This window comes from Ipomoea triloba, chromosome 11 (genome assembly GCF_003576645.1).
Source record: "Ipomoea triloba cultivar NCNSP0323 chromosome 11, ASM357664v1".
Taxonomy (NCBI): Eukaryota; Viridiplantae; Streptophyta; class Magnoliopsida; order Solanales; family Convolvulaceae; genus Ipomoea; species Ipomoea triloba.
The window spans coordinates 18653405-18665848 of NC_044926.1; the positions used below are offsets into that span (position 1 = coordinate 18653405).

The following is a 12444-nucleotide window of genomic DNA, read 5'->3' on the forward strand; positions in this document are numbered from 1 at the left end:
ATAAATGACATCCTTTACCCCTCTCAATTAAAACTTTTTTCATTATGTTTGGTTGTAATTTCAGTTTGATATTTATGTTTGAACATTAATTTTTGTATGAACTAATCTTATGAATTATAAATATTTTTTTTTACTTTATATATTTTCAAATATATGTTTTACTTTATATTTTATTTAAATATATTGATTTCATTATTTTATATTTTAATATATAAGCAAACCTATTTAAATTTAAAATTATTTAAATTATATGAAGATGCCCTTTTTAGTCTTTTTACATTTATCAGCTTATCAAAAAGCTAATTTTACCAAACACTTTTCAGCATAACAGCTCTTCAGATTTCAGCTTCGACCTTATAGCTTTTCAGTTTTCAGCTACTTTTCAGCTTTCAGCTACCTTTTCAGCTCGGTTTGCCAAACATAACCGACATAATAATTCCGTCGCAAAATATCGCGACGGAATTGGCGACGAAATAATTTCCGTCGCGAAATGACGACGGAATTATTCTGTCGCAATTTTAGCAACGGAAATTTGTCTGTCGTAAATTCGTCGCAATTTTAGCAACGGAAAATTTTTCATCGTCATATGCGAAATGAATATTCCATCGTCATAATTTTTAGTCCTTCGCAATTTCCGTTGCAAAAAAACGACGGAATTACATTCCATTGCAATTCCGTCGCATTTATTGTATCAAATATTTCGTCGCAAAATTTATATTCTGTCGCAATTTTTGAATTATTTTTAAAAAATTTATATTAAATTAGTAATTTAAATAGTAATATTAAACTATAATAATATAAAAGACACTATTAATTCTAAAATAAAATATTGACTTAAAAAGTACTAAAGTGTAAAATATTATCAAACCACATTTAAAACATAATAATAGTCAATCCACGTCTAAGCAACAATCTAATAGTCAATTCAAGTCTAAGCAACAATCTAATAGTTAATTCAAGTCTAAACAACAATCCATATAAATTTGAGATGGAGGTGATGATGAAGTACCTGCTCTCCCACCATCACTAGAATCAAGTCGTTGTTGCATAAGGAGAATATATATAGTAGCCTTCAAACTTTTAATTTCATCTTGTACATTTGTAGAAGTAGCATTGTCGGGTGGTTGAGATGTTGGGGTCACATTGCCAGAAATGTTATCACTAGTTGAACCGTTAACAATAGAACAACCATATGAACCAAGTCCATAAATTCTTCTTTTCTTGTCATGTCCACCAATCGCATCATAGTATAATTGATTATCATCCACTTGCTCCCCATTTTCTGTCAACAGCTCCTGTTGCGTTGCAACTTGTTCCTAAAATATGTAAGAAGTTTAGCACAAAATATATGTGAAGTTATATATATATATTTTAAAAACTAAAAATAAATTAAACTTACATGAATTTGTTTGAATTTTTCAACTATGAATTTGGTATGTGTATGCTTGAAAAGTTCATAATATGATGTTGACTTTCTGAAAAGCAAAAGTTGTTTTGTGAAAGAACGAAGTTGACTTTCTGTAAATAATAATAATAATAATAATAATAATAATAATAAAAAATAAATTAAATAAATAAATTAAATTTGAATCATCCACACAAGTTTCCTAAATCTTTAGACCAATGCACCTTAAATTTCAACAACTGACGCACCTTAAGCACACAACACAGAAATCACGCACCTTAAGCTAAAAACCAAGCACCTTAAGAAGGAAAACCACGCATCTTAAAAGGAAAATCATGTACCATAAATTTGACCTAAATGTAAAAATACCAAATTGCCACAGCATTTTTTTTAATATGTGTTCAATCTGAGCTTTTGATTTTGATTAGATCAAGGACTGAGATTAAATCTCGACTATCTTTTAATTTTTACCACATTTGATCTCTCCATATATATATATATATACACCATTAATACATTAGTCCTCACCTGAATAGACTTCTATATATATATATATATATATATATATATATATATATATATATATATATAATGTTTGCATTTCAATACAGGTGTAATAGTATTTGCACCTGTATTGTGGGGATAGATGTCCGACTTGTCCCCCCTCCAAAGGTATGGGACATGCATCCAATAACTATTGATCAACATAATACATAGTAATAATTATTTTTTCTAATATCAGACTTGTTGCGGAGTGAATTTACTCAATAAGTTTCTTCGCTCCTCTCTACCGTCATTATCCCTATAACTCGTAAGTTTTCTCCTCTGAAACTCTTGGGCTAGAAATGCCTTATTATAAAGATTTTGGATTTGTATTATAATTTAGTTGCCGTACTTTGCCAAGGAGGTGGAAAGTGAATTGAAGCTCATGGTTTTAATAATGGGACCGGGTCCACCATAAACCGAACATAGGGATACATAATAGAGTAGGAAGAAAGCAACTTTATTACTTGGGACGCTAGGTTCGAAATATTACGTACAAAGCCTAAAATATTGCCCCAAAATGGTAGCTCAATAAATACATAAATAATAAATGACAAATTATGTCGTGGACCTGGATCCAAACAGCGCCATTTTATTAGCTTTTGTTTAAATTAAAAAAAAAAATTAACGACGTTAACTGTAGCTCTCCCTCGCAAATCGTCTTTGTCGCAGCATTCACAGATACAGAGATCTAGGTTCACAAACCGAGCTTTAGGTTCACAATAACATAGCTCCACATTCACAAATACAGAACTCTATGTTCACAAAAATATAACTCCATGTTCACAATAACAGAGCTATACATTAACAAATATAGAGATCAATGTTCACAAACACAGTACAAAGCTCTAAGTTCACAACAATAGAACTACATGTTCACAAAAAAATAGAACTCCATGTTCACAACAACATAGCTCTACATTCACAGATACAGAACTTTATGCTCACAAATATATAACTCCATGTTCACAATAACAGAACTATACATTCACAGATACAGAGATCTAGGTTCACAAACACAGAGCTATAGGTTCACAACAACATAGCTCTGCATTCACAAATACAGAACTCGAGTTCACAAAAAAAAACTCCATGTTTACAATATAACTCCATTTTTGAACCCAACACTTTATATTACATAGAATATAAACCCTATTCTAAATAAACTCATTATACTAGTTAGAATGCTTGCAAAATTGCGATGAAAACTACGGTGGACTATGCTTGCAAAATGACGATGAACAATGCTGTCAAGGACGATGAGAATGGTGGATGAAGGTGCGAAAATGGCAGATGAATTGCAGATGAATGGTGAAGATGGAAGGAGACTTATTTTTCAATGGTGAAGATGGAAGATGGAATGGTGAATCGCAGATGAATGGTGAAGATGGAAGATGGAATGTTGAATCGCAAATTAATAGTGTAATACCCCTTATTTAAAAAAAAATTGATTGGCTGAGGAAAACGGTGCCACTAACGGCTCCGTTACCCTCAGCTCATAAAATTGTGCCGTTTTGGACCCAGGTCCACGGCATAACAACCGATAATAAATATTATAGCCCTAAGGAATCGAATAGGACCCAAAATGGTAGTTTGATAATAAATAAATAACACAAGCTAAAGGACTAATAAATAAAAGAAAACTAAATATATTACTAACAGGACTCGAACCCTGGCGTGCCGACATGAGAGAGAAGACACAGACAAATCGACAAGGAGGCGTTTGGTGAGCTTATGGATGCCCTTTAAGGTGGGGAAGACACCCTATTTATATTGTTGTAGGACTCACAGATCGCTGACAAATAGACAACATCTGGCCGCCTTTATTCTTGGTCACACACATGTACCCCCACTATTTTGTTTCCAGCGCACTCCCATGCATAAGTGGAGCTCCCTACCCTTTATACATAAGATCTTGATAGATTGGGTGGTTCATCCTTATGTTATTATATTATATATGTGGGAGGTTGTGGGTTTGAACTCCCATAATATAACACATCTTATATTATTTTGATCCTTAATGGGTGAACACCTCACCCATAAAAATAGACACTCCGCTTGGACGATTAAACTAAGACTTTTCCAATAAAATAGACTCAGGAGACTTTTCCAATAAAATAGACTCAGGATCCCATGTCTTCCTCAGAAGCAAATTTCCCATGTGTCCCTCATAAGCAAATAACCCGTAAAATGGCTTCCGGAAAATGTTTTCCGAGTTTGGTAATGTCCGGAAAATGTGATCAACGGAAAATGTTTTCTGTTGACCAAGGAAAATCAGTTCATTTTTCCGGAAAATGACTTATGGAATTTTTTTCCGTAAGTCATTTTCCGGAATCGCCAAAATGGCCATTTCGCATGTTCTCGACCAAAACCAATCCATACCACCCATGATCATGGATCAAGGAGGTGGGAAACCGCCGAAAACCTTTGCTACATTTTTATTTTATTTTATTTTATAAATTCTATTTTTTAATAAATAACATTATTTTAATATTATTATAATTTTTTATATTTTAAATAAAATAATTACAATGTTTAATTATACAATTTTATCCATTTTCCAAAAAATAAACTAAACACACAAAGACAGTTTTCCTAACACATCCAAACACTGGAAATGAAGCTGTTTTCCGGATAATGACTCATTTTCCAGAGGTCATTTTCTTGCTTTCCAAACGGACCCTAAAGGAACAAAAGTGGGAGCGGGATTGAGCTTAGAGCATGATAAAAAAACAAAAAAAAAAAAAAAAAAGTGAGATAAAAAAAGAGTGAGAGGGGGCATGAACAAAAGTGGGAGAGGGTTTGAGCTTGCTTAGAGCATCATAAATAAAGATAGAGATGGCAACAAGAAAAGAAATTGAGAGTGAAAAGAAGTTAGCTAATCAAATTATTTCTAGTATTTTTTTTTTTACCAAATCAATGTAATATATAAATAAAGAATAATTATGTATCCGGCTATGGGCAATCCTAGCCAAATTCTTTGGTTAAACTGTTGACTTGGTAATCATAATGTTCTAAGTTTTATTTTCAGTGGGAACAACTAGCTTATTGACCTGCTTGGTTTGAGTCGATCAGCTATAGACAACCTAAATTGATTTACCTTCTTGTTGTTCTTTGTCGATTAGGGTTATAAGATGGGATTTATACAATGCACACGCTTGAATATAAACTACTAGTTTCTCCATCACAAAAAATAATAATAAATTATAAACAGGGCCAAATCTATACAACAATAAATTCAAGATCAGAATTCTAAAAGTCAAGTAGATTCAAGATTAAATGATTTGTGAGACTCAAATTGAGAACATGAGTCCAACACAAAGGAAGTTCAACAGGCCCAGTTCAAGCTGATAAAGGGGACCATTACTCTCTGATGGAGGCAAATCCAATTCAATTATGAATCACTTTACTGGGGAGTCTGGGAAGAATAGTGCAATCCAAAAATCCAAAAATCACCTTTTGGCAATCGGTATACCATATATCAGGGTTCATTTTGTATTGTAGACTTTGATATAAAAATTATGTGTCTGCACTTATATATTCTGTATTTATAATTAATCAGTTCCATATGTAAAAATAAATTGAAAGCACATAATACGCTAATTAAAAACATATAAAATATTAACTACATACAGAAACTATTAATTACAGGTACAAAATATGTTAAGAGCAGACATTGAGTCTTACCTTACATTAATATAATTAATCTCGATGTATGAAATTTTAATGTAATTAGATTGAGAAATTTGTAATTACCAATCTCAGCTTTACATCTGTAAAAAATTGACGGATCTGATCATATTAAAAAAATAAACGCGGTGACAGTTTCGTAATTATCATCAACTCCACTGTCCAAACTTTAATACTTAATATGCCATCTGTAACAACTAAATATGCAATCCTGGTAAATTCTGTAAAAATCAACCAAAAAGCTAAAATTTAAATTTAAACTGTAAATGTTAGACCTTAAGCAATACAAAGTGAACCACTGGACCAAATAAAATAAAAAACTCATCATAAAACTCTAAAATCGAAACCCTAATTCCAATGTACTTTCAAATTTTTGCAAGTGCAAACTTTTAATACTAAATATGCAAAATGTTAACACTAAATGTGCAAAACATTAATAATAAATAGCAGATTGTAGTGTTCATGTTTGATAGTAAAGTTGGTGATAATTACGAAACTGCCTCCGTATTTTATTTTTAAAATCTATCTACTGCGTTCAATTTTTCCGATCCAGATGTAAGATTGTGTCTATCTAGTGCGTTCAATTTTTTTCAGATGTAAGATTGTGATAGTTCTTAGTTTTCTCCTACAGACTTGTTCTCATATGATCCAATATATATATATATATATTCATTACAAATTTGACACATTTTAGTATAATCTAATTGCTTTAATTTTTAGCTTGTTTAATGTAGGTTCCGGTCGTTCTTATGTTGGGACTATAGCATATGACTGTGCTGTCTTGTCTCTTCTATTCTTGGATGTAAGGTCCAGTACATATCTAGAGAAAGAAGCCAAGTTATCGCCCATTCCCTCGCTAAAGCTAATGGGGCGTGACTTTTTCACTCTGAGTGGAATGACGAACCACCAAATTTTATATCTGCTTTAAGTTAATAATATATAGCTAATTTTCCTTCAAAATAAATATTCATTACAAATTTCAAGATGGAATTAGTTAATTACTTATTTTATTCTTATTAGAATACTACTATTATTACAATGATATTATTATTTAAATTCCAATTGTAATATTTATAGATTGCCAATATATTATTGTTAAATTAACTATAATTAACTTTAGGTTTACATTTGGTCATTGTACTTAAATTATAAATATTTTTAATTATAAACTATAATAATTATATATAATTTATTTCTTATTAAAAATTATAATAAATGGAAAATAAATAATAATAAAAGATGCACATTGACGTTGGATGAAAATTCCCCACAAGTATCCTTTCAAACCGGGGAGAGTGTATATTGGAGATAGATGAGATATTGGTTTTGATGTAAGAGGGATTAGGTCCACAAATATCCTCCATCATTGAGGATGCCTTAATGATAGTGGTGGTCAAATATATTTTTCAAGTGAAAATTTTAATTTAATTTAGTCTATGACTATTGTGGTGTTTCATATTTAGTCCTTGATTTTTAATTTAGCATTTAGTGTCACGACTTTGCTAATACTATCACATGACATTTGGTTCTTCATTATAATTTTTCATTTAATTGAATAATTGCATGATATCAATTTTTGGAGCATTAAAATTTACAATCTTAACCTTCCAATTCTATTTTCAAAAAAGCACAAATAACATAATAATATAAACGGCATAATATTGCAACAAAAATTTTTGCACAAAAGAACACTATCAAGTTGTCCCTTAAAATCCATTGCTACGCCTTTTGTGTGCAAATCTCCTTTTTGCATGAAAAAAAGTGTTTAACTTTTAAACCTTTTGTCATGTTGTCAAGATTTCTTGGATATTTCTTGATATCTAAGACTAACGACTCATTTATTAATGGCAAAAACTTGTGTGAGACCGTCTCACCATGAGACGGATCGAGTCGGGTCGGATCAATGTGCAATTGTAACACTTATATGCACAAATGTCATACTTATATGCTAAAATGTAATACTAATCAGGAATAAAATTTTTGTTACTTATAAGGGTAAATGTAATACTTTTAAATCAACACAATAAGACATAATTGATTTTAACACAATAAACACATAATTATGATTTTCAACCAAATACAATAACACAATACTTATAACTTAAACAATTCAAATGAACTTACAAGTTGAGCTGCAACTTTTATGTGAGGTGTTGACCCTGTGGTATGGGTAGACTGAGCAACTCCATTTAAAACTCCTCCACGTCTGTTTTTCTTAGCCAATTCTGTTTTCTTCTTGCCCTTTTCAGAATTCCAAACTTCATCCCACTTTGTCCATATTTCTGGTGGGATATAGACATGTCTTGTATTTTTCTTTAATCTGCTTATGTAATCAGCATATCTTATTTTAGCCTTCATCTCCCAAGCATTATACACTAAAGTTGTTTTTGCATCATCCCAATCAAAAGATTTCTACAAAACACAATGTAAAAGCTTTTATGATCACTTAGAGCATAAAATTTCAGTAGGCATCAGTTGGAACCCCATAAAAAAACATCCCCAAATACACTTCAGTTTCTCACAACTTAATAAAACTTACAATTCAAATCTCAAATTGTATTCTCAAACACATTCGTAAACACATTTTCATATGCAGATCATCCATGTATTCAAAATTGAACTATACTTAGTTATCCATTGCATCCACACATGAAAAACAAGATAAAATCTAACATAAATAAAATAAGTTGGGAATCCTTGGAATACCTACTTGGGAAACACAATAAGTTGCTCTTCTGCTATGAACAAGAATAAACAGGACCTGCTCTTAAGACATACGACTTCGAGCAATTTGAGATTTCCGCTATTATGCCCAAATTTCACCAGATGGATATGTAAACAATAAAAAATAAAACAATTCAATATTCTAGAAATTTCCTAAAATTTCATACGACTGACTTACGAATTTATTGGGAATTTTCTAAATTTTCTTTTGCTCTACAAATTTGAACGCACTTACGAGTTACGAGTGGGCTGCTGGCGGTGACAGGTCGGCGGTCGGCGGTCGTGGACGGCGGTGCAGCTTCCGATTCGTGGACAGCGGTGCAGCTTCGGAGTTTGAACGGCAGTCATGATCGGCGGTCGTGGACGGTGGACGGCAGTGCAGCTTTGGAGTCTCTTTCGTGGTCGTGGACGGTCGACTGCTACTCAAGGCTAAAGCGTGGACTCTATCGTGAATATAGGGCTGAGATTAAATTTTCAAAATAAATCTGGAATTAAAAGTTTTAGGGCTTAAATTTAAAAAAAAAAAAAAATCAGTAATACGGCGTCGTTTAATAGAGGAGAGAACTAAAATTTACAAAATAACTCGCGACGGAATACATTCCGTCGCGACCTAACTAAGCCCAAAAATATATTCTTCTTGTTCACGACGAAAGCAAGTCTGTCGTCAATTGCATCGCCTTTTCGCGACGGAATTTCATTCCGTCGTGCTTTCCGTCGCTAAAAGGACGACGTAACTTAAATCCGTCGCAAACTCTATCGCAAATATTTTGCCGCCAACATTTCGCGAGGTTTATTTCTCATTGCGCGAAATATAGCGACGGAATAAAATTTCGTCGCCATTTCCGTCGCGAATTTGCAAGGGAATCAATTCTGTCGCCATATCCGTCGCCAATTCGCGACGGAATAATGTCCGTCGCGAAATTCCGTCGCGATTCGCGATTTTTCTTGTAGTGAAATAGGGCATGCCTTATGTCCTTTGACACTATACCTAAACATGTTTTCATAAGCTGGAAACTCATTGATTGTGCAGAAAAGCATAGCATGCAACTTAAAATTCTCTTTCAGGTATGCATCAAACACTAGCACATCTTCATCCCACAATTATTTCAAGTCTTCAATCAAAGGTGCCAAAAATATATCTATATCATTACCTGGTTATTTTGTCCTAGATATCATCAAGCACAATAATATATATTTGTGTTTCATACACAATCAAGGAGGTAGATTATAAATCAACAAAATTAATAGCCACGAGCTATGCTTACTACTTAGGTTTCCATGAGGGTTCATACCATCAGTACAAAGTCCAAGTCTAAGATTTCTAGACTCAGCCAAATTATATTTAGGAAAAATATTATCAAAGGTTTTCCATTGAGGAGAATCAGCCGGGTGCCGAAGCTTGCCATCAGAAATTTTTTGATCTGCATGCCATGTTAAGTTTTTCGTGTCACTTGGATTTGCAAACATACGCTTAAATTTTGGAAGAATTTGGAGATACCACAAAACTTTAGCTCGTGGCCCTTTCAAACTTGCCTTACCAACAACATGCTCTCTTGTTTTGTACTGAAATGCCCCACAGATTGGACATGCATGCAATTCTTTGTAATCATTCTTAAACAATATGTAATCGTTTAGGGCAAGCATGTATCTTTTTATACTCCATACCCATGGGACAAAGAATATTTTTGGCATCATATGCACTCTTCGGAATTTCATTACCTTCTGGAAATATATCTTTCAATAACTCAAGTAAAGTAGTAAAACTCTTTTCGCTACATCCATTCCCAGCTTTTAAGTTGAATAATTTCAAAACAGCAGATAACCGAGTATATTTACTATACCCTGGCCACAAAGGCTGCTTTGAATCACTTAATAATTCATCCAACTCATTTGATCGATTGGTGAGCTCTTCTCCAACATCGTGAAACATCTCATCCAATCGATCTTCAGACTCATCATCTTCATTTGCTTCGTTATCAACATACATGTTAGTTGTGCTAGTCTCTCCTCCCCTTCACCGTGCCATAACCATTTTGTATAACTTAGATTAATTCCATCACAAATTAGATGATCATATATATAGTCTGCACTTAGTTTTGTTAAATTACAACACTTCTTACAAGGACAAAAAAACCTCCCATTATTATTCGGAAGACAACATTTTGCCGCGAAGTCCAAAAATTCTCTAACTCCGTCATCATATTCCTTACTAACCCGAGAAGCATTCATCGAACTTTTATCTATGACAAGTCAATCTAAAATAATGTTAACTCTAATTAAACTTCAATCATTGATTCAACAAATATCTAAAATAATCATAATATAATAACTATAACTAATTTAAACATAGACCACGGTGTGGCTAATCACCGGATGCACAAGAGAAAGCCGAAAACATAAATAAACATAGAGCATGGTGTGACCAATCTAAAATCATTGTAATATAATAATTAAAACTAATTTAAACATAGACCACAATGTAGCTAATCACCGGATGCATAAGAGAATGTCGAAAAAATAAGCATAGACCACAGTGTGACCAATCACCGGATGCACAAGTGAAAGCCGAAAGTTCGTAGGAAAATAAATAAATAAAGATCTTACCTCACCAAAGATTTGTCCACGTCAATAAGCAAACCTCGAATCAAACTAATCACCTACAATGAAATTTAACCACGATTTACTTATATTAAAATTGAAAAGAAAAAAAGAAAAAAGAAAATAAAAATATATATGATTATGCTTAGATTATTACACTTCCAAATTGTGTAAAGTTAGGTTTGAGGAACAAGTTAAAAATAAAAAAACTAATAAAAAACATTTCACACTAAAAAACTAAAATTAACAATAATTCGAAATATAATAATAATAATTCTTAAAATACACAAAAATTTCTAAAATTCAAAATATATTAACATTAATTACCAAAATTCGAAATAAATTGACAATAATTCAAAAATATAATAATTACTAAAATACACCATATATGTACAATAATTTTCTAAATTCAAAATATATAACCAATAACTTATAAAATTCAAAATATACACCTAATAATTCCTAAAATTCGAAATACATTAATAAATAATTCCAAATATAATTATTTTCAACTCCAATAATTCAAATATTAAAATAATAATTCAAAAATTAAAATAATAATTCAAATATAAAAAAAAAAACTTACTGGTGCGGCGGTGGTGCCCTTCTGTGGGAGATGCGGCGACGGTCGACGGCGGTGTTGTGTGGTTGCGGGAAGTGCGGCGGTGGCTTTGTTGCAGCGGTGTGTCTCTGTTGTGGCGGGGTGGGTGTTCGAACAGTGAAGAAGAAGACGAAGAAGGTGAGCGGTACGGCAATGGGTGGCGCTGCGGCGGTGGCTTGCGACTCGACGACGGTGTGAATGGTGGCTTTGCGACGGCAGCAAAGCTCCGAAATGGGAATGGTATGAAATGGTTTCGAACTGGTTATGGTCTAAAGTTTAGAAATTTAATTAACTACCTACGACGTCGGTTATTCATAATAACCGACATCGTAGGTTAAGGATTTTTTTTCTAAGCGATACAACCCCGTATCGCCTTCAGCTTAATAAAAAATAAATAAAAATAACAATACGACGTCGGTTATAGTAAAAACCAATGTCGCATATTGATTTAAAAAAATAATAATAATAAAATGCAATACAACTTCGATTATCAATATAACCGACGTAGTAGTTAAGTAAATTTTTTTTTTTGTTATTTATAACGTCGGTTATTAACAAATAACCGACGTTAAATTGTTTAATTTTTTTTTTTTTATAAATTTAATTAACTTTCAACGTCGTCTTTTCATTTAACCGACATTAAAAGGGCGATGTTATATGTGATCTGTAGTAGTGAAAGTACATTTTTAATATACTAAAAGTACATTATTTGTATACGTAAAGTACATTATTTGAAAGTACATGAGTTTTTATATATTATTGAATAATGTACATTTAGCCCACAAACAGTGTATTTTTAATATTTTAAAAATGTATATTGCATTCATGGTCCACACAATAATTTGTTGTATGTAACTATGTAAGGCCATGGGCCTCGTGGGTT

The 12444-nt window shown here is 32.3% G+C and overlaps 1 protein-coding gene across 1 annotated transcript; it reads right to left on the minus strand.

Moving 5' to 3' along the window:
* Positions 1–890: 890 nt before the first annotated feature.
* Positions 891–11889, minus strand: LOC115996022. The gene is made up of 6 exons (XM_031235165.1): positions 11884–11889; positions 11547–11819; positions 10972–11019; positions 7763–8050; positions 1010–1316; positions 891–913 (listed from the first exon to the last, which is right to left on the minus strand). Exons 1-6 carry the CDS (start codon positions 11887–11889, stop codon positions 891–893), a joined length of 945 nt encoding a protein of 314 aa, XP_031091025.1.
* Positions 11890–12444: the final 555 nt, after the last annotated feature.

Coding starts and splice junctions, on each gene's coding strand:
- LOC115996022 (XM_031235165.1), bottom strand. Junction 8,051..10,971: donor TTGACGTGGACAAATCTTTG/GTGAGGTAAGAT, acceptor TGTGTTTTGTAG/AAATCTTTTGATTGGGATGA. Junction 914..1,009: donor TAGTGATGGTGGGAGAGCAG/GTACTTCATCAT, acceptor ATTGACTATTAG/ATTGTTGCTTAGACGTGGAT.